At 44.3% G+C, this 26,682-nt stretch overlaps 1 protein-coding gene across 6 annotated transcripts in view; it reads left to right on the top strand.

The window, feature by feature from the left end:
* Positions 1-26,682, top strand: part of RALGDS (ral guanine nucleotide dissociation stimulator) — a 137,861-nt gene that overhangs the window by 57,308 nt on the left and 53,871 nt on the right. Inside the window, exon 1 of one of the 6 annotated variants that reach the window (XM_056539399.1) lies at positions 1,034-1,192. The exons of 3 other annotated variants lie outside the window; for them this stretch is intronic. In XM_056539399.1, coding sequence (XP_056395374.1) covers positions 1,187-1,192 — 6 coding nt within the window. In that variant the 5' untranslated portion in view covers positions 1,034-1,186. Of the gene's footprint in view, positions 1-1,033; positions 1,193-24,072; positions 26,200-26,682 lie in introns of those variants that run through there. 2 more of the 6 variants (XM_056539393.1, XM_056539394.1) reach the window with 2 other exon arrangements.

Here is a 26,682-nt window from a genome sequence, read left to right as displayed (position 1 = left end):
TGAGACCATATGCTGGTGCGGTTGGCCCTGGGTTCCTCCTAATACAAGACAATGCTAGACCTCATGTGTCTGGAGTGTGTCAGCAGTTCCTACAAGAGGAAGGCATTGATGCTATGGACTGGCCGCCCGTTCCCCTGAATCTGATTGAGCACATCTGGGATGTCTCGCTCCATCCACCACAGACTGTCCAGGAGTTGGCGGATGCTTTAGTCCAGGTCTGGGAGGACATCCCTCAGGAGACCATCCTCCACCCCATCAGGAGCATGCCCAGGCGTTGTAGGGAGGTTATACGGGCACGTGGAGGCCACACACACACACACACTACTGAGCCGCATTGGGACTTGTATTAAGGACATTACATAAAGTTGGATCAGCCTGTAGTGGGGTTTTCCACTGTGATTTTGAGTGTGACCCCATATCCAGACCTCCATGGTTTGATGATTTCCATTGATAATTTTGGTGTGATTTTTGTTGTCAACGCATTCAACTATGTAAAGAGGAAAGCATTTCATACGATTAGTTCATTCATTCAGATCTAGGATGTATTATCTTAGTGTTCCCTTTATTTTTTTTGAGCAGTGTATTTTTCTTACTGACTCCTAGCTAACAACTGGCCACTGCGTTTTTGGCCAAAATAAAGTCAGGCTATGTTCACACGTCGGAATTTCTGTGTGGAATTCCACAGGGAGATCCTGCAGCAGCAGAGTCCCATTGGAGAAGCAAGTCAGGACCTGATAAAGTTTGTATCCCCCTTCTCCGTAGACTCAATAGAACCGTGTTTGCCGCCCTTTATGGGATGCCCCCTTAGGCAGAGGCCTTATTTATCTCCCACTTGCAATAAATCAATAGATTTCCCCATTTAAATCCCATTTTCTCTGCCTTTGCTTTTTGTCGCAGTGAACGTCACTGTCCCCATATCAGCCCCTGGATGTAGAAAACGTTGCGGGACTCGTTGTGTTAAAGGAATGTTGAAGGCTGATAATAACCAGAAGAGCGGGTTAACTTTTTTTTTTTCTCTGGTTTTCCTTGTTCTTGCGTGGGTGTCGCTGAGAGGAGACCTCTCTCTGCCAAGGGTGAGCTCCTCGCCTCAGTCACTGACAGGCAGCGGTGGAGGATCTGAGGGGGCTTCTGGGATGGTCTTGATGCTGCAAAAGCCTGGGGTCCGGCTGGTGACCATCAGCTTCTCATGAAGGCAAGGCCTGTGTGTCTGTGTGTCTCTTCTCTGTCTCTAAGGCCAGTGCTTCCCATCCGGTGCGCCTCCAGCTGTTGCAAAACTACAACTCCCAGCATGCCCGGACAGCCAACGGCATGCTGGGAGTTGTAGTTTTGCAACATCTGGAGGTCTGCAGGTTGAAGACCACTGGTCTATGGGACTTTAGTGCATGCCTGGGAAGAGGGGGGCACTTAAATTTTTATTTCCTTTTTTAAATTTTTTTCCTTTTAAATAAATGCACAAATTTTGTTTGGATGTTTCCTTAAGCCAGAGAGGACTAAGAAAGTCATATATATATATATATTTTTTTATTATTGCGTACGTTCTCTGGCCGCCTCTTTTTCTAAATATTTCTGCAGTGCTATAAAGGTAACCGTCCTCACCTATAGGGGCTCGCAGTCTAAATTCCATATTAGGACTCGTATTCCACTAGTGTGTGTTTTGGAGTGTGAAAGGAGCCCCAAGAACATGCCTTTTACTGTGCAGTTGCCCCTGGTTGGATTTGAACCCAGGACCCCCACCGCCCACAGCAGTAAGTGAACAATGCTGAAAATTGAGCCGCCATGCTGCCCCGTGTAAGATGTGGAGATTGCTTCCAAAGAGAGAAGGGAAATAAATCCCTTTAAATTGCATCTCCAGTGTCACCATGACAACACTGCCTGTCGAGGAGAACACTGCGAAATGCACATGACAGGAAGTGTTGTCATGGGGACACCCTACACTTGTATCATAGATGTCTCCACAGAGGTATAATGTACTTAAAGAGAAGAAAAAAAAAAAGTTTTCACATCTGTAATGTCTTTATAATGTTATGGTATTTCTCCGAGAAGTTAATCTATCATCTAGATAAGGGGGTAAGTGTCTGATCGTGGGGGTCTGACTGCTGTCCAATCTCCTGTACAGGGCCCACTAATGTACATGTCCTTGGCGTGCTCTGGCCCCCACCTTCCGAGACAAGTGGGAGTGACGGCCCTCTCATCCAATCACCAGCTGAGACTGGGTCCCATGTCAGCTGGTGATTGGCTGTACTGGGGTCTGGTCTGTGTTGACGTCTGGGGGTCTGGTCTGTACTGGGGTCTGTTCTGGGAAATGAGGGTCTGGTCTGGGATATGAGGGTCTGGAGGTCTGTTCTGTGGTCCGGATGCCTATACTGGGGGGTCGGTGCTGTGTTAGGGCTCTGTACTTGGGGTCTGGTCTATGCTGGGGTCTGGAGGTCTGTATTGGGTTATGGGGGTCTGCTGAGTCAGGTTTGTGCTGGGGGTCTGGAGGTCTGTACTTAGGATTTGGTTTGTGCTGGGGTCTGGAGGTCTGTACTTGGGGTTTGGTTTGTGCTGGGGTCTGGAGGTCTGTACTTGGGGTTTGTTCTGGGCTGAGGTCTGTACTTGGGGTCTGATTTGTAATGGGGTCTGTGCTGGGGTTTGGAAGTCTGTATTGGGTTACGGGGGTCTGCACAGGGTCTGATTTGTGCTGGGGGTTTGGAGGTCTGTACTTGGGGTTTGTTCTGGGCCGAGGTCTGTACTTGGGGTCTGATTTGTAATGGGGTCTGTGCTGGGGTTTGGAAGTCTGTATTGGGTTACGGGGGTCTGCACAGGGTCTGATTTGTGCTGGGGGTTTGGAGGTCTGTACTTGGGGTTTGTTCTGGGCCGAGGTCTGTACTTGGGGTCTGATTTGTAATGGGGTCTGTGCTGGGGTTTGGAAGTCTGTATTGGGTTACGGGGGTCTGCACAGGGTCTGATTTGTGCTGGTGGTTTGGAGGTCTGTACTTTGGGTTTGGTCTGTGCTGGGGTCTGGAGGTCTGTACTTGGGGTCTGATCTGTTCGGGGGTCTGGTATGGGGTTCTGGTCTGTGCTGCGTTCTGGAGGTCTGTATTGGGTCCTGGGTGGTCGGCCCTGGGTTCTGGAGGTTCGTACTGGGGGTCTGTTCTATGCTGAGGCCTGGGGATCTGAAGGATTTTACTGGGGCCTGGGGGTCCGGTCTGTAGTGTGTTTTGGTCTATACTGAGCCCTGAGGCTCTGTGCTGGGATCTGGAGTCCACTGGGGCCTGGGGGTCCAGGCTGTACTGAGCCCTGGGAGGGTCTGTGCTGGGGTCCTCATTTTATGGTGTCCCCCCTCACATTCAGTTCCTGTATCATGTCCTATAATCTGCCAGTGATACATGATACTAATGTTATGTTATTGCCTTGTGCCCTTGACAAGAACCTGGTGAGAAAACAGAACCGTCGCCCTCCTGGTAGCTCGCTGGGATTTTACATGAACCAGGAATGGACGGGTTTTGTTTTATTTACTAAAAGAAACAAACAAGTTTTTCTTTTTTGAAGCAAATGATATCCTTAGGTTCTGTGTAACATTCAGCAGAAAACACTGTCAGGTCTCCTCTCACATCTCCGGCTATAATGTGCACGTAAGGCCTCATCTCCTTATAGATAATCAGGGAACAGGTATCTGCTTATTGTGTTATCACAGAAACCACAGAGAACCATGACCATCAATTTACACTTACCATAGGAATTGATTTTTCTCTGATACGGTGCAGTAACATAATGTTACCTATAGGTGTCACTGTATTAGACTATAACTAGTGGGGATCTGGTTACTGGAGAAAACTGGAAACAGTGCGGCCATATTTACCATGTAACCTGGGTATATACTGTATATAATATATATGTACAGCTGGTATAAGTTATATATCTCCTGTATATAGTGATATGGACCATGCTGGTATAACCTGGGTATATACTGTATATAATATATATGTACAGCTGGTATAAGTTATATATATCTCCTGTATATAGAGATATGGACCATGCTGGTATAACCTGGGTATATACTGTATATAATTATATATGTACAGCTGGTATAAGTTATATATCTCCTGTATATAGTGATATGGACCATGCTGGTATAACCTGGTATATACTGTATATAATATATATGTACAGCTGGTATAAGTTATATATATATCCTGTATATAGTGATATGGACCATGCTGGTATAACCTGGGTATATACTGTATATAATATACATGATGTACAGCTGGTATAAGTTATATATCTCCTGTATATAGTGATATGGACCATGCTGGTATAACCTGGTATATACTGTATATAATTATATATGTACAGCTGGTATAAGTTATATATCTCCTGTATATAGTGATATGGACCATGCTTGTATAACCTGGTATATACTGTATATAATATATATGTACAGCTGGTATAAGTTATATATCTCCTGTATATAGTGATATGGACCATGCTGGTATAACCTGGGTATATACTGTATATAATTATATATGTACAGCTGGTATAAGTTATATATCTCCTGTATATAGTGATATGGACCATGCTGGTATAACCTGGTATATACTGTATATAATATATATGTACAGCTGGTATAAGTTATATATCTCCTGTATACAGTGATATGGATCATACTGGTATAACCTGGTATATACTGTGTATAATATATATGTACAGCTGGTATAAGTTATATATCTCCTGTATATAGTGATATGGACCATGCTGGTATAGCCTGGGTATATACTGTATATAATATATATGTACAGCTGGTATAAGTTATATATCTCCTGTATACAGTTATATGGACCATCCTGGTATAACTGGGTATCCTCTGTATGTATATATGAGATATACTGTATAATCTCCATAGTTACATATCTGCAGTATTAGAGCAATACACTGATTCTTCCTATAGATATATATATATATATATATATATATATATATATATATATCTATATCCATGGCACAGACCATATAATGTCTTCTCTTACATCACATTGCAGATGTTTCCCTATTTTAGGAAGAAATAAACCACAATTTTCGGCGGCTGGTACATAACCATCTCGGGGCAGCCCTGATCGACTCTATATTTATCCTCGGCGTGCGGACGGGGTGAGTCAGATCTGATCTTGTGCAATTACAATATGGAAGCGATGCGGGGAAATGTTCACTTTGTCATCGCTCGTTGTAGATATCAAAATAATTTCCATGGTGCAGGAGAACGATCTGTTCCCGCCGGCCGGGGCCTTCTGGTTCCTCAGGTGCCTTTTCTATATGACCGACCTTCAGGGAATGTAAAGGAATTCTGCCAGAACTATGCCTCATTTTATTGTTATGAGTCCTATAAAAACCTATGTTGTCGCAGCCCTGCGCTTTTGTCAGTAGCCGCCCTAAGGGGTTATACACGTCGACACAAAGATTTTTAGTAGTTGTGGGCGGGCAGACTTTTTAACCCGTTTATTTTCTTTATAGGGCCATTAAAGGGGTACTCCCCTCCCAGCGTTCGGAGCATTTGGTTCCAAGCACTGTGTGCAGGCTTCGGGGGTCGCCACGCCCCGTCATGATGTCACCACCCCGCCCCTTCAATGCAAGTCTATGGGAGGGGGTGTGACTATCGTCACACCCCCTCCCATAGACTTGCATTGAGGGGTGGGGCGTGACTTCATGAAGGGCGGAACATGATGACGATCTCAAGGGGGTGTGGTGACCCCTGAAGCCCACACCCAGCGTTCGGAACTAAATGTTATTAACACTAAGGAGTGGAGTATCCCTTGAAGGGAGTTTGGAGAGCCCGCTTCATACCCAGCCGCACCTGGTTCAACAGATCCGGGTTGGTGCTGTGCGATCTCCACTGTCGGCTCTTAAAGGGGTATTCCCGTGGAAAACTTTTTTTTTATTTTTTTTTTTAAATCAACTGGTGCCTGAAAGTTAAACAGATTTGTAAATCACTGCTATTAAAAAATCTTAATCCCTCCAGTACTTTTTAGGGGCTGTATACTAAAGAGAAATCCAAAAAAGAAATGCATTTCCTCTGATGTCATGACCACAGTGCTCTCTGCTGACCTCTGCTGTCCATTTTAGGAACTGTCCATAGATATGATTGCTATGGGGATTTTCTTCTGCTCTGGACAGTAACTAAAATGGACAGCAGAGGTCAGCAGAGAGCACTGTGGTCATGACATCAAAGGAAAAGCATTTCTTTTTTGGATTTCTCTTTAGTATACAGCCCCTAAAAAGTACTGGAAGGATTGTTTTTTTTATTTTTTTTTTTAATAGAAGTGATTTACAAATCTGTTTAACTTTTTGGCACCAGTTGATTTAAAAAGAAGTTTTCCGCGGGAGTACCCCTTTAACCCTTTACATGCCGCTGTCAAAGTTGACAGCGGCATCTAAATGGCCGTAACAACGAACATTGGTGCAGTGGTCAAGATCTCTCGCAACACTATTGTCATGGCAGCCTGAGGCTTCGTCTAGGCCTGTGTAGCTGCTGGGATTCTGCTATTAATAATCTGCCTATGACAGGCTGGACCAATAGAACACAGATCTAACGAATTAATAAAGTTCATATGTATTGCATTGATTTGTATGAGCTATAGAAAGAGTTCTCAAAAAAGTCTCCTCGGAGAACTAGAAAAGTGTAAGTAAATACATAAAAAAAAAATCAAAAATATAAATAAACCCTTTCCATATAAAAAAAAGAAAAATCATCCCTTTTTTTCATCTAAGAAAATAAAGTAAAAAAAATTAAAATAAACACTATTTTGGTCATATCACATCCCAGAAAAAAATGGAAAAGGGAATAAAGTTATCAAAAATTCTCATCTATTCCAATTTATAATAATAATAATAATAATTGACCAACTAATATATTATAAAAATAATTGCATCTCTACATATTGAAACAATATTCTCCAGCCATAGCAGGTTGGGGATCACTAGTCCAGATAGATCAGCGGTCTTGAAACAGGTTGCAAAACTACAACTCCCAGCATGCCCGGACAGCCAACGGCTGTCCTGGCATGCTGGGAATTGTAGTTTTGTAACATCTGGAGGGCCACAGTTTGAAGACCACTGAGATAGATGCTGATTTACTAATGGAGCCCCCTGCTGTCAGGTGGATGCAGCTGCGGGGTATTAGGTGGTCAGGGCATGTTGAGAGTTGTAGTTTTGCAACAGCTGGAGACCCACAGGATGGCTTTTTTTTTTTTTTTTTTTTTTATAGTATTTTGCCAGTGGTAAATTATTCTGTGCAGAAATCCTAAGGGCTAGTTCACACTGAGGAATTTCAGACGGAATCCGTGCAGAATGTAACACTCTTTCTGCATTACATTTTAAGTTTAATTTGGCCTTGAATCAGAGAACCATTAATATTAATGGGATTTCAACATTCATACAGGCATTTCTTCTATCAGACATTTCTTCCAACAGAATTTACAAGTAAAATCCCATGAAGTCGAAATTAATGCAAATTCGGCTTTATTTTAGCATGGAGTAGAGGATTGCTGCTCCAAAATGTCTGAAAGCTTTAAAGAGGTACCGTATTTTTTGCCGTATAACACGCACTTTTTCTTCCCCAAAACTGGGGGGGAAAAGTTGGTGCGTCTTATATGGTAAATACACCTTTAAAACCCTGTCCTATCGCGGCGGTCCCTGTGGCCATCAACGTCCGGGACCCGCAGCTAATACAGCACATGTATTAACCCTTCAGACGCGGCGATCAAAGCTGACCGCTGCGTCTGAAGCGAAAGTGAAACTAACCCGGCTGCTCAGTCGGGCTGTTCGGGACCGCCAAAGTTCAGATACTGATCTGAAGAAGGGGGTGGCTCCCCCGAAACGCGTATTCTTAACTTGTATCACTCTTTTATTGCTTTTATTGGTTTTATTCATTTGCAATAAAATCCACAAGCTTTTACAATATTCCTCCTTGGATTTTGGTTTATTCCTACATCTCCACGGATCCAGCAGCGCCATTTGCGAGGTCTTTTTTGCTCTTTTATGATTACCTAAGGTTTCACCGCGGCATCCCAAACAGCTTACAGGACACCGTGAAGATCCCTACCTGCCTCCTCGGTGTCCGATACGTGAATGACTGCTCCGTGCCGGAGTCCCCTGCATGGCCAACGCTCTCCTTCGTCGTCATCACGTTGTCGCGCACGCCGTCCCGTCATCCAATAGGAGCGGCGTGAGTTGCGACGTGATGGCGGCGACGGAGAGCAGAGACATTCCGGAGCAACGGGGACACCCCGGGGACGCGGCGACAGCGATGGAGGGCGACATCCAGGGCAGCGGTGATGGGTCCGGAGCGGCGGGGACACGTGAGTATTACCTCCTATACCAGCGGTCTTCAACCTGCGGACCTCCAGATGTTGCAAAACTACAACTCCCGGCATGCCCGGACAGCCGTTGGCTGTCCGGGCATGCTGGGAGTTGTAGTTTTGCAACATCTGGAGGTCTGCAGGTTGAAGATCACTATCCTATACTTTACATTGTATTTTTTCTAGATTTTCCTCCTTTAAAATTATGTGCATCTTATATGCCGCAGCGTCTTATATGGCGAAAAATACGGTAATTCTCTGTATCCGGAGAGCAGCTGAGCTGTGTTTGTTGGGGATGTATTTGTCTTCGGGGTGAAGTCCTCTTTATATTGGTAGGAATGTAGGTTATGGAGATGTTCTATAGGTCCGGGCTGGTATTATCAGAATACTTTCCCTCTTTAGGGGTAATAGAAGTGCATTCTGTACAGACTCTTCTTTATAGTTCTTGTCACTTGTCAAACACTTATATTCCCAGAATAGACTCTTGTAAAAATCCACAATTACGTAAGAGCTGAATTCTTCTGATCAGGGTTCCTCTCTGTACTAGAAGGAGAGACATACAGTAGTATCAGAGACATAAAGGGGCCATTCTTATTAAATTAATTCACAAAGAACCTACTAATGTTGAAGGGACTGGCCAACTTTCAAATGTGCATAGGGGTCTATCATTATCATAGGGGTCCTCTGATGGCAGGGATTGGGTATGTCTAGAGGGGGACATGGAGGTGTCTGAAAGATGGGAGCAAAGAGGTGTCTGGAGGGGAAGCAGAGGGTCTGGAAGAAAAGGAGCGGAATTCTGGAGGGGGGGGGGAGCAGAAAGTATGGAAGAGGAAGAGTCTAGAGGGGAAAGCAGTGGGGTCTAGAAAAAAAGGGTAATCTGAGGAAGGGGTACAAGGCCCCCAAAACGCGTCATTATCCGGTTTGTACATTTTTGTTATTTCAAGATTTGGATTAAATCTTCGGTATTATCTGGAACTTGATATGGATGTCGGACATACAATCGAATGGTCTATGTACAAGAAAAGAGGGAGTCTGGAGGGGAAGTAGAGAAGTTTGGAAAAGGAGGAGTCTGAAGTGGGGAGCAGAGAAGTCTGAAAGAGGAGGAGTCTGGAGGGAGAAGCAAAGCAGTCTAGAGGGGGGAGCAGAGGAATCTGAGAGGAGGAGGAGCAAAGAGGTCAGTGGGGGGGGGCAGAGAGTCTGCAAGAGGAGGAGCATAGGATTCTGGAGGGAGGAGCAGAGGGGTAAGCAGAGAAGTTTCCAGAAGAAAGGGGAACAGAGAGTCTGAGAGGCATAGTGGAGGAAGTAGCAAAGAGTCCTAAAGGAGGAGCAGAAAAATCTGGGGGGTGGGGGAGCAAAGGAATCTGGAGGAGGAGACTGGAGGAGGGGACTGTGGAGTCTGGAGGAGGGGACTGTGGAGTCTGGAGGAGGAGTCTGGAGAGGGGACTGGAGGAGGGGACTGGAGAGGGGAGCAGAAGGCTCAGGAAGAGTGGAGTCTCCTCATTGAGAACAAATATAAGGCCACCTTTCATTATCCAGACCAGAGAGCCACTAAGTACCATCAGTACAACCTGTGGGTAGGATCTGGGTGTTTTTTAGAACAGACACGTCAGGAGCCCCCAAGATCTGCATCAGTTTGGGGGGTGAATGGGTCCTAATAAGTGATCTGATTATCATTGATTTGCTGTGGGGGCCCCTATCCATTTGCCTAATGATATATTATGTTACAGTGCAGTCTGTGGCCCTCAGACATAAGGGGCCCAAGTATAACTATACCGTCTGTATGCCCCTTATGTTTTCGCTCTCTTGCCCTTCATGATGTGCAGATCGGGGCAGATGACTCACGGACACCTGTGGGAGAGGATTAGACATGTAGAGGTTCCTGGCAGCGGCATCGCTTTTCATTACTCAGACTCTCTCTGAGAAGAAGGGAGATTTCTGGCATCAAATTCTCCCCCCCCAGGGCTTTCCTTGCCGGGAATAAAATGTGATAACTCTCCTTATGGAGATGATGGATGCCCGACACTTACCCACATGCTGAGTCATGTTCTTCTGCAACCCTGTCAGGACCATACTGGGAGTTGTAGTTCCACATAATCTAAAAAAACAAAAACTAATGTCATATACAATAAGCTGCCATAGAAGGGTCTAATACCGCATCATAACACCTTTACATTGGCATCTGCTGCCGCCCGCCATCTCTCTGCCCATCTTGTGTTATGTTATAGATCTAGGCCGTATGAGATTCCTATCATGTCTGGCTTTATTATTATTATTATTATTACTCCGGAATGAAAACACTAGAAATAGGTCATTCACATAGTAGGCTATGTCGGCTGTCTTGGCATGCTGCAAGTTGTAGTTCTGCAACATCTGCAGGTCCACAGTTTGGAGACCTCTGCTGCAGGTTCATCATAGAAGAGACCTGCTAATCCCCTCTTATTGAGTCAGTTTCACTCTTGCCCTCTCTCTATGGCACACCCTTTCTCTCTTTCTCGGTCTCTCTCTCTTTCTCTCTATCTCTCTCTGTTGCTCTCTCTCTATCGCTCTCTGTCTCTATCGCTCTCTCTCTGTCACTCTGTCTCTGTCGCTCTCTGTGTCTCTGGTGCTCTCTGTCTCTGGCGCTTTCTCTCTCTGTCACTCTCTGTCGCTCTGTGTCTCTCTTTTTCTCTCTGGCGCACTCAGGTGCTGTATCGTACACTCTGGCTCTCTCTCTAGCGCTCTATGTATGACTCTCGCGCGCTCTGTCTGTCTTGCACTCTGTCTCTTTAGTGCTTTCTCTCTCTCTCTCTCTCTCTCTAGCTCTCTGTCTGTCACTCTAGCACACTCTTTCTGTCTTTCTCTGGCGCTCTCTGCCTCTCTCTCTGGTGCTCTCTGCCTCTTTCTTTCTTTCAATCTTCCTTTCTTTCTCCCTGTCCCTCTCTTCTTTCTTTCTCTCTGGCGCCCCCTCTCTCTCTGCCTCTCTCTAGTGCTCTCTGTCTTTCTCCCTCTCTCTCTGCCTCTCTCTAGTGCTCTCTGTCTTTCTCCCTCTCTCTTCTCTCTCTGCCTCTCTGTCTTTCTCCCTCTCTCTTCTCTCTCTGCCTCTCTAGTGCTCTCTGTCTTTCTCCCTCTCCCTCTTCTCTTTCTCACTCTGGCGCACACATGTTTTTTCTCTGTTGCTCTCTCTCGCACATGTGTGCTCTCTCTCACTCGCCTGCGTTCTCTCTCGCACATGTGTGCTCTCTCTCACTCACTTGCTCTCTATCTGCAGCACCTCGTGGGCGGGTCCAGCTCAGGACAAAGCTTTCTCAGGGGCAGAGTTAACCACCTTTTATAGGAAATGTCGATTACCCCAAACATTTTTGTTGGGGGGATATAGGCATTTCCTATAATGTGAGATATGTCCTGAGTGGGGGGTTTGGTAGATTAAATCAGTTCCAGGAAAGGCCCAATATTTCTATGGCGCCCCCTCGTTCCTCTATATACACCATGTTTTTTTCTATTCTATGAACAGCTCCAGTTCAGCTTTGCAATAAATTGTTGACTTCTAGGAAACACAGTGCCTGCAGGACATCATTGTAAATGAATGCAAATAGGCCAGATGATCTAGTCACTACTGGCGCCATAAACACAGAGGCAGCGGATTGGTTGGCCACAGGTTGCACCATGTTACGGAGCTCGGATCGAGCCAATGTCATTAAGATCGGGGAGATACATGTGAATTCCATCTTGGTCCTAATGTATTGAGTCAGGATCTGCATAATCTCTCATTGTTGGCATGAGCCGGATGGTTCAGTGCCAGTCTTCATGATAACGGGCGAGCGGGTGGCGGTGACTTCACCCCGTGCTGCTCTCATTAATTGAACACGTTGCGGTGATTCACGTTGATGTTGACAGCCGACCTGAGCTGTCAACACGTGCAAAACCATGCTGTGTGAACAGTGACTTAATAATGAGCCTTATAGAAGGGAGAGCTGTGTTTTTAAAGGGGAACTCCACTCCTAGACATCGTATCCAAAGGATAGGGGATAAGAAGTCTGCTGGGACCCCCGTGACCTCTGTGCAGCACCCGGCGTTCATTTAGAACACTGGGTGTGGGGGTCGTGCCGTCAGCCATGCCCCCTTGTGCCGTCATGGACACGCCCCTTGTGATGTGAAGTCGCAAGGGGCGTGGCTGTGACATCACGACCCCCCGCCGCCTGCTCCAAGCATTCGGAACTTGGAGGCTAGGTTCACAATATGTCAAATGTATTGTTTTTTTTTAATTATTTATCATATTTTTTATGTTTTTGAAATTAAAAAATAAGTACAGTGGTCCCTCAAGTTACAATATTAATTGGTTCCATGGACGACCATTGTATGGTGAAACCATTGGATGTTGAGACCAGAACTCTATGGAAACCTGGTAATTGGTTCTGAAGCCACCAAAATGTCATCCTAAAATAGGAGAAAGTGAGGATTAAAGAAAAATAAGTAGATAACTAATACAGCTAAAGCAAATCCTTATATATAAAAGTCATAAAGATCTGCTGGGAGCTGTAATCATTGTCTATGTCAGTGTTTCCCAAGCAGGGAGCCTCCAGCTGTTGCAAAACTACAACTCCCAGCATGCCAGGACAGCCAAAGGCTGTCCGGGCATGCTGGGAGTTGTAGTTTTGCAACAGCTGGGGGCACCCTGCTTGGGAAACACTGGTCTATGTAGAGGACAGGAGCTTCTTCAGGGTCCTGTACAGTAACATGGAGTTGCCCTCACCTGGTGTCCAAAGGAGCAGCTAACCCTGGTACAGGTAAAGAGTAGTACAGAACATGTAATACCTCCCTATACTGTAGGGGGCGCTACCAGACACCAGTCAGTGCATACACTTCAGTAATACAGGTAGAGAGTACAGAACATGTAATACCTCCCTGTACTGTAGGGGGCGCTACCAGACATCAGTCAGTACATACGCTTCAGTAATACAGGTAAAGAGTACAGAACATGTAATACCTCCCTGTACTGTAGGGGGCGCTACCAGACATCAGTCAGTACATACGCTTCAGTAATACAGGTAAAGAGTACAGAACATGTAATACCTCCCTGTATTGTAGGGGGCGCTACCAGACATCAGTCAGTGCATACGCTTCAGTAATACAGGTGTTTTACCAGTAAATTGCCCATTCTGATTGCTTAGTTCTTCCGGCCATTGACACGTTTCACAGATCTGGACTGTCTGTAACATTGTATGTTGAGTCTGGTTTCAACTTACAATGGTCCAGAAAAGACCTTTGTATGTTGAAACTATTGTATGTTGAGGCCATTGTAGGTTGAGGGATCACTGTATTGGTATAAATTTTCTACCAACAAAACATGAAGTTCTCTTTTCTTTATCTATGCACAATTAGTCCCGAGGACGCAGAATTTTTCGGGTAAATGGCCACGTATTACACGAGGAGGGTTGGCTTTATTATGGGTAATTTCCTCATCATTAACTGTACATAATGAATGGACAAAACCAACAAGTGATGACGTTATAAGGTATCTATTGTGTCCGCACAATAGTGTTGTGTTTCCCTCTAATAAAGGACATTGTGGACTGATGAGTCAATGAGATGTCACTTGTGTGATGAGGTCGGTGTCGCCTGTCGGAGGTGACATATTCGGGGAATCCTGTTATAGGCATGTGTGAATATTTTACGGATTTGTTCTATTGTTTATATGTTTTTATTTTGTTATTTTAGGTAAATTCTCTGTTGAATTGTTACATTCTCCGCACACTTCTTATGGGGGTCCTCCTTCCGCATCCTTTGTGTTTTTTCTCGCATACTGACAAGTATATGATGTGTTAGACTAAGATTGGTGTTTCTCAACCAGGGTGTCTCCAGCTGCTGCAACTCCCAGTATTCCCGGACTGCCAAAGGCATGCTGGGAGTTGTAGTTTTGCAATATATTAGGACCACAATGACCCTAATGCGATGTTTCCAAACCAGGGTGCCTCCAGCTGGTGATGTTTTTCTACATAACTAGTTATGGGAAAGCTGTGTGGGAAGCAAAAGGTGTATCATGGCTGCAACCAGCAAAAAAAAAAAAAAAAAACTCCATGTGGTCACGTATGTTGACATTTTTTTTCTGTTGTTTTTTGTGTTTTTTTTTTATTTTTTTTTTGTTTTAGTGGTCGGCCTATAAACGAAAGCAAGCCAAACAATAGATGATGTAAGTCACAAGTATAACAGGATGCAAAAAACTTTTTTTCATTTTCTTTTTCATTTTTAGATTTTTTTTTTATTTGTTTGTTCTTGATTTCCTTTTTATTAACATAATTCATTATTGTGACCTCCTACTGTTTAAAGACAATGTTATTGATGAGCAGATTAGCACGTGCATTGATCAAGACGTGTATTGGGGTCTGGAGGTGATGGGGGGGGGGGGGGGTTAGTAGTATTTGTTGACATCTTCTCCTATAGGATTAAGTTAGACTGAGCATAAAAACCTCCAAAAACAAGTTTAAAGGGGTTATCCAGGAAAAAACTTTATATATAATCAACTGGCTCCAGAAAGTTAAGCAGGTTTGTAAATTACTTCTATTAAAAAATCTTAATCCTTTCAGTACTTATAAACTGCTGAAGTTGAGTTGTTCTTGAGTTGTTCTTGAGTTGTTCTTGAGTTGTTCTTGAGTTGTTCTTGAGTTGTTCTTGAGTTGTTCTTGAGTTGTTCTTGAGTTGTTCTTGAGTTGTTCTTGAGTTGTTCTTGAGTTGTTCTTGAGTTGTTCTTGCTCTCTGATGAAGAGTCTCAGGAACTGTCCAGAGTAGAAGCAAATCCCCATAGCAAACTTATTCTACTCTGTGCAGTTCCCGAGAAAGACAGAGATGTCAGCAGAGAGCACTGTTGCCAGACAGAAAAGAACAACTCAACTTCAGCAGCTGTTAATTATTAGAATTAGGATTTTTTTTAATAGAAGTAATTTACAAATCTATTTAACTTTCTGGAGCCATTTGATACATAAAAAGATTTTTTTCCTGGAATACCCCTTTAATGTTACCCTCCGGTCACAATGTTTTTTTTTTTTTTTGTTTTTTTTTTTGGGCCTTTTAGAACAAGAGCCCCGTCAGGGTAGAGGAGAGGTTTGTATTCTTATGTAAATGTGCGCTCAGTTGTTGTTGTTGTGTTTGGTCTCTGTATATGCTGATGAGCATGTAGGCCTGCGTCTCCTTGGATGGACCGGTCTGACATATTGCTCCCCCCTCCTCCTTCCTAGCCTGCAGGAGGCAGTCAGCATGGCGACCACCATAACAACTCAGCATGGCGACCACCATAACAACTCTGTGGAATTATATTATAATAAGAAAAAATAAATAAAACCAAAGTAATTATTAATTTAATATAATAATCAATATCATATATTTTGTGATATATTCTTCATTTTACAGTGTGTGAACATAGTCTAAAAATAAATGCAAAAAAATAAAGGAATAATAATTCTTTACTTGACGCCGTGTATTATGAATGCATTTCTTTTTCCCTTCATGTTTTATCGCCCAGACGTAGCGCATACGCAGCGTATTTTGCTGTGGATCTGATGCTGTGTATTTTCCTACCCATTGAGATCAATGGGTAGCAAAATCAGCGGAAGAAAATACGCTGCATATACGCTACATGGGACCGTACCCCTAAAGGGGTAACTCCGTCCCTAGACATTTTGTCTCCTATCCAAAGGATAGAGGATAAGATGTCTGAACGCGGGGGTCTCCCTGCTACACCCGGCGTTTGTTTAGAGCGCCGGGTGCAGCGCCGGAGGCTCGTGACATCATGGTCACGCGCCGCTTGTAACTTCACGGCCACGCCCCCTCAATGCAAGTCTATGGGAGGGGGCGTGACGTCCGTCACGCCCCCTCCCATAGACTTGCATTGAGGGGGCGTGGTCGTAACGTCACGAGCCTCTGCCCCGCATCGCCAGTCATCCGGCATGGAGCGAAGTTTGCTCCGTGCACCGGATGTCTGGGGTCCCACAGCCGAGATCGCGGGGGTTCCCATCGGCGGTACCCCCGCAATCAGATCTCTAGGGACGGAGTACCCCTTTTAATAGAGAATCTTGACTGTATTATTTACAGCTGTGATGGGAGAAGTGCAGAGTTAGCAGAACGATGACTGCGCTGACTAGTACCGCCGCTTCCATTGGCCCCAAACTCCGGGCTCCTTTCCCGTGAACTTCCTGTTTTGTCCACATTCCTGGGCAGAAACACCGCAGAGCGACAGCTCAGCACTTCTCGGAAACATCACGGAAATGGACTTAAAAACCCAAAATCTCTCTGCGTATTTTTATTGGCTTTGGCTTAAGACTCTTCAGTCTTTTAGCCGTAAATATTTTTGTAGTCAAGTGTTTTTGTTGACCTTTTTAGAAGACGTCTCCACAGCCTCTCGGATCCTATAACATCTGTTGCAAGCGAAAATTCTTCCCACTAATAGGGAACACCTGGGCCAAGGATTCTGGGGCGCGTTCTCTACGGTGAAACCAAGACTTCAGTGATGTTGTCATGTGACAGCGGTCAGGGCGGCGTCCGATGTGGAAAGATCCGGTTTTCTCCAAGACTCCTCTGAGGCGATGTCCGTATCCTGTTTTTCCTCGGGTTGCCAACTGATATCAAAGGATTTAGACTGGTTTTTCCCATCTAAAATTGTCGCACAGAAAGTCGCAGTCTAAATACGTGCGACTTTTTGGTGACTTTTTCTTTACAGGATTTTTAGTCCATGATGTATTCTATGCTATTTTAGATGGAAAAAATGCATTGGTGCTGAATTTATCAATTGCGACTTTTCAGCGAAAATTCACATCAGGCGAAAATACGCTGAAATCACAGACCATGCTGAAGCAGGTTTACAGGGGTACTCCAGCACGAAGACATCTTATCCCCTATCCAAAGGATGCCGCACCCCGTTACCATCAGCCCCCAGAGCGTGCTTGGTCTGATTACTGGCGATCACGGGATCGAAGCATAGTGACGTCACAGCTCCGTCCCGTGTGATGTCACGCTCCGCCCCCTCAATACAAGCCTATGGAGGGGGCGTGACGTCACTATGCTCGATCGCCAGTAATCAGACCCGGAGTGAGCATGCTCCGGGGGCTGATTCTAATGGGGTGCTGCGTGGAAGATCACAGGGGTCCCCAGCGGCGGGACCCCCGCGATCAGGCATCTTATCCCCTATCTTTTTGGATAGGGGATAAGATGTTTTAGCGCCGGAGTACCCCTTTAAATACACTCCGTAGATCTCAAAATCCGTGCGCAGAATTTATCAAGAGCCGTGCGCCTTTTGATAAATTAGGCGCACAATAGACCGGCCTAATGCTCTGTAGTTTGGTCTATATTGATGCGGGACATAGACAACTTTGATAAATTCCCCCCCCAAATAGTTTTTTTTTTTGCCAAAAAAATTCCTCATTTTTCTCCTCCATGCACTTTTTGTTGTTTTTTTCCAAAAAATTGTACATATTAGTATAGATTTCGTTTTTTCTTTTTGATGTCTTCTCGCACTTGTTTTTACAAGTAATTTGAATAAGAATTTCTACTAAAGATTTGGGGGCAAAAAACACCAGGAAAAAAAATAATGGAAATATACATGGACGCATGGCAATTTCTTCCAATTATAGAAGTTTATGGGGGGAAAATGCGGCAATTTCTTAAAAAATAAAAATAAAAGCCTCTGCACCGAAAAACACCTACAAGGGTAAAAAAAAAAAGCAAGAGAAAAAAAAAGCCAGGTTGTGAATATGATGTTTTTATTTTTCCCTGTTGACTCCGAGTTAACATCTAGCTGCAGCTTTTTTTTGTTTTTATTTGTTTTTTGTTTTTTTGCCCCCCTCAAAAACAGCATGCAGCAAGTAAGGCTTTTTATTTTATTTATTTTTTTATTAAACTAATATTCTGTTTGTTTTTTGCATTAGTCCCTAGTGTGTACACAAGCCTGACATAGGGGAATGTGAATACAAATCTTACAGCACAGGTAACATTTAGTGAAGGCGATTTGCTGGATCTACAAGTTTATTACATTGAAGGAATTCCTGACCTTTTTTCTCCCTGCACTGTGGAGGCTTACACACTTTTCCAGAAGTGTAACTTTTTTAGCTTTTGGGCCCCAAGGCAAAGTGTGTAATAGGGCCCCGTGTGTTATTTGCTATTTATAATACTGGTCTCTTATAGGGCAGAGGTGTCTTGGGGGGCTCCCTCAGCCACTAGGGCCCACGGCTGCTGCTGCCTCTGCACCTCTTATAGTTATGGTCCTGAACTTTACATCCAAAATAACTAGAAATATTACCTGCTGCCAGGGTCATACATAGCATAGAAGGCGGCCATGCTGCATAGAATGCGGCCATACATAGCATAGAAGGCGGCCATGCTTCATAGAAGGCGGCCATACATAGCATAGAAGGCGGCCATGCTGCTGTTTTATGGGCCCCAGACAAGGCTGCTATCTGTTGCCACAGGTAAGAAAGGGAACACTATCCTTTTCTCCCACAAGGAAAGGGGTATGAGAGCTACAAGCTGTGGGCTCTACCATCATGGGATGTTGGGGTGTCATGGTATAAAAAAACACCGCCAGGTGCTCAAATAGTGGGGGACCTGGGGTCAAGTCCTGGAAAAAAAAAGTACAGGAACTCTCCCAAGATTTCCACTCAAGGACTGGTCTCACAGGACTCCTGCTAATGGGAACGGTGTTCCTGCTGTGGAAAAAGTGCAGGAACTCAGTTCCCACACGTTCCTGCAGGACTTGAACCCTATTGGAACACCTGGTGCCGGCCACAAATGAAGATGGGACATACACATTAGATCAGTGTTCTCCAACCTGTGGCTCTACAGCTGCTGCAGACATAGGCTGTCTGGGTATGCTGGGAGTTGTAGTTCTGTAACAGCTGAAGAGCCACTGATTAGAAAACACTGCATTGGATGATCAAACAGTCAACAACAATACATCCTGATGGGCCAAGGTTAGTGCTTAGAATTTAGACAAAATGAAGAAACAATCCGTATGGATGATGTTCAGACCATCACATCCCCGCCTCTAGAGCAGTGTTTCCCAACCAGGGTGCCTCCAGCTGTTGCAAAACTACAACTACCAGCATGCCCGGAGGTTATAGTTTTGCAGTAGCTGGAGGCAACCTGGTTGCGAAACGCTGCTCTGGAGCAGTGGGATCCAATCTTGGAACTTCCAGCTGTTCAAAAACTACAACTCCCAGCATACCCAGATAGCCAACAAAAAAATGGGGGAAGCTCAGGGTGCACTAGTTAGGGAGAGGAAAACAACACCTTTTCTCCTTGAAAAATTGGGAGTAATGGGGTGAGAAATCTAGAGCAGTGTTTCCCAACGAGTACACCTCCAGCTGTTGCAAAACTACAACTCCCAGCATGCCCGGACAGCCAACAGCTGTCCGGGCATGTTGGGGGTGGTTGTTTTGCAACAGCTGGAGGCAACCTGGTTGGGAAATGCTGCTTTAGACCAGTGGTCTCCAAACTGTTGACTTACAGATGTCACAAAACTACAACTCCCAGCATGCCCAGACAGCCAACGAAAAAATGTGAGCAGCTCAGAAGAGTAAAACTCCTTTTCTCCTTGATAAATTGGGAGTAATGCGGTGAGTAATAAGTCTAGAGCAGTGTTTCCCAACCAGTGTGCCTCCAGCTGTTGCAAAACTGCAACCCTGGAACGTGCTGGTAGTTGTAGTTTTGCAACAGCTGGAGGAACCCTGGCTGGGAAACACTGCTCTAGACTGATTTCTCACCACTGCTTTAGACCAGTGCTCTCTAAACTGTGGACTTTCAGATGTCGCAAAACTACAACTCCCAGCATGCCCGGACAGCCAACGGCTGGAGTATAGGAGATGAGCGGCTGCCGTGTGCGCCACTTATCAGGTTCCTAGACAGTAGATCAGAACGTTCCCTTATTGCAGATTGTGTTGTGTGGAGTCATTCTCGGCAGGGAAACTGGTCGCCAATTACCAGCTTAGTGACAGGCGGCAGAGATATTTCCTCTCATTGTGTTGTGAATGGAGTCGATTAAATTTAATAAAGATGATGAATCAGGAGCTTTAGGGCAGGACGGAGAAGGGATATCTGACATAGCAGACCATGCTAAGGGGCCCTTGTCCTGATTGGTCCCATTCAGGGGTCAAGTAATGGGGAAAAAAATGAGGGAACTCACCCAAGATTTCCTCTCAAGGGCTAGTCCTGCAGGACTCCTGCTAATGGGAACGGTGTTCCTGCTGTGGAAAAGGTGCAGGAACTTAGTTCCCATATGTTCCTGCAGGACTTGAGCCCTGGTCCCATTCCTTTTTATATTGGTATAAAACACTGCAGTACTATTCAAAAATGCATTGTCAGCAGATTAATAAAGGGGGGGGGGTATTAACCAATGAGATAAGGGAAATAAAGGGTAAATGTATACTAGACCTTTCTGTCCTGGGGGGCAACATCAGACGCCATAATGGGAGGCACCTGTAATATTGGCTATGGGACCCCCTTTCTTCTATGGATACCACTTTATCCAATGAACTAGTTATAGACCCCAATTCTGGACTAGTGTTTCCCAACCTGTGTGCCTCCAGCTGTTGCAAAACTACAAATCCCAGCATGCTGGGAATTGTAGTTTTGCAGCAGCTGGAGGTCCACAGTTTGGAGACCACTGCTTTGACGCTCTTACCCAACCAAGGTGCCTCCAGCTGTTGCAAAACTACAACTAGTTTTGCAACATAATGGAGATGACCGTTTCCCAAACAGGGTGCCTCCAGTTGTTGCAAAACTACAACTCCCAGCATGTCCCGGACAACCAAAAACTGTCTGGACATGCTGGGAGTTGTAGTTTTGCAACAGCTGGAGATCCACATTTTGGAAACTGCTGCTCTGAAGCAGTGTTTCCCAACCAGGGTGCTTTGGCTGTCCGGGCATGCTGGGAGTTGTATTTCTGCACCAGCTGGAGGTCCGCAGTTTGGAGACCACTGCTCTAAGGCAGTGTTTCTCAACCAAGGTGCCTCCAGCTGTTGCAGCACTAAAACCTCTAGCAGGCCCGGACAGCCAAAAGCTGTCCAGGCATGCTGGGAGTTGTAGTTCTGCAGCTGGAGGCACCCTGGTTGGGAAGCACTGATCTAGATAGACAACTAGGCACTCCACTTTGGCGAAATCAATAAATTGTAATAAGCGATCTCAAAAAGGTAAAGTTTCGGTCTTTTGTGAGACATTACATTTTTGTTCTGCTTACTACAATAAATACATTGATTTCACCAAAGTGGAGTGCCTGAGCATTAAAGGGTTACTCCGCTCCCCAGCAACCGGAACTCAATGTTCCAAATGCTGGGTGCGGACTTCTGTGTTTACACCCGCCCCTTCGTGACATCACGTCCCGCCCCCTCAAGGCAAGTCTATGGGAAGGAGGCACGATGGCCGTCACGCCCCCTTCTATATAAAAAATCTGAATCCTTCCAGTACTTATCAGCTGCTGTATGCTCCACAGGAAGTTGTGTAGTTCTTTCCAGTCTGACCACAGTGCTCTCTGCTGACACCTCTGTCCATGTCAGGAACTGTCCAGAGCAGAAGCAAATCCCCATAGAAAAACCTCTCCTGCTCTGGACAGTTCATGACATGGACAGAGGTGTCAGCAGAGAGCACTGTGGTCAGACTGGAAAGAACTACACAACTTCCTCTGGAGCATACAGTGGCTGATAAGTACCGGAAGGATTAAGATTTTTATATAGAAGTAATTTACAAATCTGTTTAGCTTTCTGGCACCAGTTGGTGTTTTCCAGTGGAGTACCCCTTTAACTACATCAACAAGAAAAACTTGCACAACCACATTGTTGATTTTGATGAGGATTATAAAGAAAGATTGAAGTTTTATTGGCTTCCTGGCCTTTTTTTCTGGCTGTAATTTAGTGCAAATCTTTTGCGCAATTTTAAAATAGGCACTTTCTGCAAAACTGACTGTAAATTGCAGTGAATTATTATCGACATTGCAGTGGGAGATATCTACCATGTGCGCCTTTTAGAAAAAAGGCACAAAAAAGTTTACATTATGTGCGGACGTCGGATTATACCGTAAGGGGGAGATTTATCATCGGCAATATCTTTTGCGCAATTTCAAAATAGACACTTTCTGCAAAACTGACTGTGAAATGCAGTGAACCGTTATCGACATTGCAGTGGAAAATATTTACCATGTGCGTCTTTTAGTAAAAGGCGCAAAAAAAAAGTGTACGTTATGTCCGAAATCAGAAACATCTGTCGCTGAAATTCTGCCGTGTGCACAGTGCAGCAGAATGCCACTGAAATCGATGGGACTCTGCTGCAGTGGAATTTCCATGCAGAATTGTTTTGTGGAATACCGCACGGACATTCCGCTCTGTTTTTTAGATCTTTTAGTAGGATGTTTCTATGGTTACTGATAAAATTCTATCAAGGTCCTCCACCTATAGAAGCCAAACAAAGTTAACCAATGAGGATCCACCTTAGATTATATACCCTGGTGTTTCCCGGTTTTATTCCTCTTTTCAAGCCTTTTTTTCCTTCCCTCCCTCTTTTGTTTTGTTTTTGTTTCATTTTATATGCCACCTTTGTATGTTAAGTTTCGGCATAATTATTGTTCGTATTCGCAGACATGCAGGCTGACTTGTTCCCCGGTCTTGAGGTTTACATAACGCTGCAGGTCCAACGTTGTAATATCTTATATGTTAAAATAAAAACCGTGGCCTACCCCACCCACAAAAAAGAAGTACGGTGGTGGTTGTTGTTGTTGTTGTTGTTGTTTATTATTGTTTTCATGCAAATGCTTTCATAAGTTTCCCTGTCCCCCTTCCCAAATTGTTAGTCACTGCAGTCTATGTAAAGGCTCAATTTGAATCATCTTCTTCTTCAAGACTTCTGCATATTGCCCTGGCATGCCGGTCAGCCTTACGTAGCGTAAAGAAAAGAAAAAGTGGTTATTCTGCATCTCATGGCTACTTCTAAACCTGAGTTTCCCAACCAGTGTGCCTCCAGCTGTTGCAAAACTACAACTCCCGGCATGCCCGGACAGCCCCTGCATTTCATTTACAGACTATAAAAGCGGTGTTTTCCAAACCAGGGTGCCTCCAGCTGCTGCAAAACAACAACTCCCAGCATGCCCGGACAGCCATTGGCAGTGTAAAGAATGGTGGTTATTCTGCTTCTCATGGCTACATATAAAACGGAGTTTCCCAACCAGGGAACCAACATTATTATCAGTGTTGTTTTTTTCTGTTTTTTTTTTATTATTTATTTATTTATTTTTTTTATTTATAAATACAAGTTTATGCAAATCATTAATATTTACAGCAGTGTTTTCCAAACCAGGGATCCTCCAGCTGTTGCAAAACGACAACACCCAGCATGCCCGGACAGCCGTTGGCTGTCCGGGCATGCTGGGAGTTGTAGTTTTGTAACCACTGGAGGCCCACTGTTTGGAAAACACTGCTGTAAATATTAATTATTTGCATAAACTTGTATTTATAAATAAAAGATTTAAAAAAAAACACTTATAATTGTATATCAGTTACCATTAGAAACATCTGACTAAAAGATCCAAAAACAATGTAACAGCAAACAGTGTGAAATCCAGAAGTTTGTATCCATCTCTTTTCCAGAGTGATACTTTCCATGCACAGCTTTCTCTTCTTCCAGTCCAGGGCCAGGCTGCTCCAGTGCAGGTTTTCTTGCACACTGTGCCGAATTCCTTGTTTGCATATGAGAGGGTGACGACATGGCTGCTACATCACTGTGTGGGTGTGATCAGAGCTGTGAGTGTGAATGGCAAAAGCCAAAGCCCTGGAGATCCCTCAGTACAGCAGAGAGGAGAGTGCAGCTCTGGAGGACGGAGGCTCTGCGGGGGGGTCACAAGGCTCTGCAGTCACTTCTAGGGGCAGGATCCAGAGCAGAACCCTTGTACAGAGCAGAGGATACAAGAGAACCACATACAGAGCAGAGATACAAGAAGAGAACCACATACAGAGCAGAGGATACAAGAAGAGAACCACATACAGAGCAGAGGATACATTATATGAAGAAGAGAACCACATACAGGAGCAGTGGATACATTATATGAAGAAGAGAACCACATACAGAGCAGAGGATACATTATATGAAGAAGAGAACCACATACAGGAGCAGTGGATACATTATATGAAGAAGAGAACCACATACAGAGCAGAGGATACATTATATGAAGAAGAGAACAACATACAAAGCAGTGGATACATTGTATGAAGAAGAGAACCACATACAGAGCAGAGGATACATTGGATCAAGAAGAGAACAACATACAGAGCAGAGGATACAAGAAAAGAACCACATACAGAGCAGTGGATACATTATATGAAGAAGAGAACCACATACAGGAGCAGTGGATACATTGTATGAAGAAAAGGGCCATGTACAGAGCAGTGGATACATTATATGAAGAAGACAACCACATACAGAGCAGTGGATACATTATATGAAGAACAGAACTCAAGAGTGGTGGATACATTATATGAAGAAAAGGGCCACATAGTGAGCAGTGGCTACATCGTATGAAGAACAGAACTCCAAACAGAGTGGTGGATACATTATATGAAGAAAACCCCCATACAAAGAAGTAGATACAGTGTATCAAGAAGAGAACCCTCCCCATCTTTGCATACAGAATAGAACCCAGAACAGAGCAGTGGATACATTATATGAAGAATACTCCATACAAAGTAGTGGATGCATTTGTATCAAGAAGGGAACCCTCGTATAGAGTTGTGGATACATTCTATGAAGAAGAGAACTACAAACAGAACAGAGGATACATTATATGAAGAACAGAACCCTATATAGGAGCAGTGGATACATTATATGAAGAACAGAACCCTATACAGGAGCAGTGGATACATTATATGAAGAACAGAACCCTATACAGGAGCAGTGGATACATTATAAGAAGAACAGAACCCTATACAGGAGCAGTGGATACATTATAAGAAGAACAGAACCCTATACAGGAGCAGTGGATACATTATAAGAAGAACAGAACCCTATACAGGAGCAGTGGATACATTTTATAAAGAACAGAACCCTATACAGGTAGCAGTGGATACATTATAAGAAGAACAGAACCCTGTACAGAGCAGTGGATACATTTTATAAAGAACAGAACCCTATACAAGAGCAGTGGATACATTTTATAAAGAACAGAACCCTATACAGGAGCAGTGGATACATTTATATGAAGAAAAGAACTACATACAGAGCAGTGGATACATTGTATACAGAACCCCATACAGAGCAGAGCAAACCTTGTATAAACAGAGGGTCCACAGAGATTGTGCATTGTGTCCTGATGACAACTCTTTGAAGAGCAGGGGATTCATTGAATTACCAGAAGATCCCTACTCCCTCCAGATCTGTAGATACATATGAGAAGAGGATCCCAGCAGCCAGATCTCTCCTCCTCCTCCACCTCCCAGACCAAGGGAAACATTGTAACAGCACAGAGGATCTTACAAGAAGCTTTAAAGCCCAGCGGATACAAAGTCTCATCCCAGGTACAGAGGCTGTGGATACAGAAGATCATAGGGTGTCACAGTGAGCTGTAAGATAACAGGGGTCTGCAGCCAGAAGAGGGGTCACAGCCTCAGTTAACCCCCATCAAGCTGGGTGGGTCCTGCTGCTCCAGGCTGAACTCTCCCCCTTAGTGATGCTGAACTGACAAGCTGCCCCTATGATTTTCCTAATGTTGCTGGAGCCTCATCATGACAAAACCAGCACCCCAGAAAAGATGTTCGATGGCTCCAGGAAGATGAGAAGTCTCTGGGATGGGGTGAAGCTGGAGGTGGCCGGGGACAGAAGTCCTGTAGTCCTCAGCAGTTTCACCCAGCTGGACCCTGATCTGCCCCCCTTGGAGGTGAGAGATCCTGTTTACTTCATCATTACCAGGCCCCTTATTCCTTGTGTTAACACCTATTACCACAATGGGATGGATCCTGAATACCAGGACTGGGCTGCCATATTTAGATATATTATAATATTTTATAATAATATCTAAATAATTATTTATATTTTGACGTTGATTTATCGCAAACATTGGCATTTCACTGATAATCGCGTTACCTGAGTCTTTTAAGACTCACGTAACGCGATTATCAGTGAAATGCCAATGTTTGCGATAAATCGACGTGAAAATATAAATAATTATTTAGATATTATTATAAAATATTATAATATATTTATATTTTCACGTCGACTTATCGCAAACATTGGCATTTCACTGATAATCGCGTTACGTGAGTCTTAAAAGACTCACGTAACGCGATTATCAGTGAAATGCCACTGTTTGCGATAAATCGACGTGAAAATATAAATTATTTAGAGCCTTTCGTGAAAAAAG

Source organism: Hyla sarda, chromosome 9 (assembly GCF_029499605.1).
Source record: "Hyla sarda isolate aHylSar1 chromosome 9, aHylSar1.hap1, whole genome shotgun sequence".
Taxonomy (NCBI): Eukaryota; Metazoa; Chordata; class Amphibia; order Anura; family Hylidae; genus Hyla; species Hyla sarda.
The sequence above is the reverse complement of the archived record's forward strand: the minus strand, read 5'-3'. Positions and strand labels throughout refer to the sequence as shown.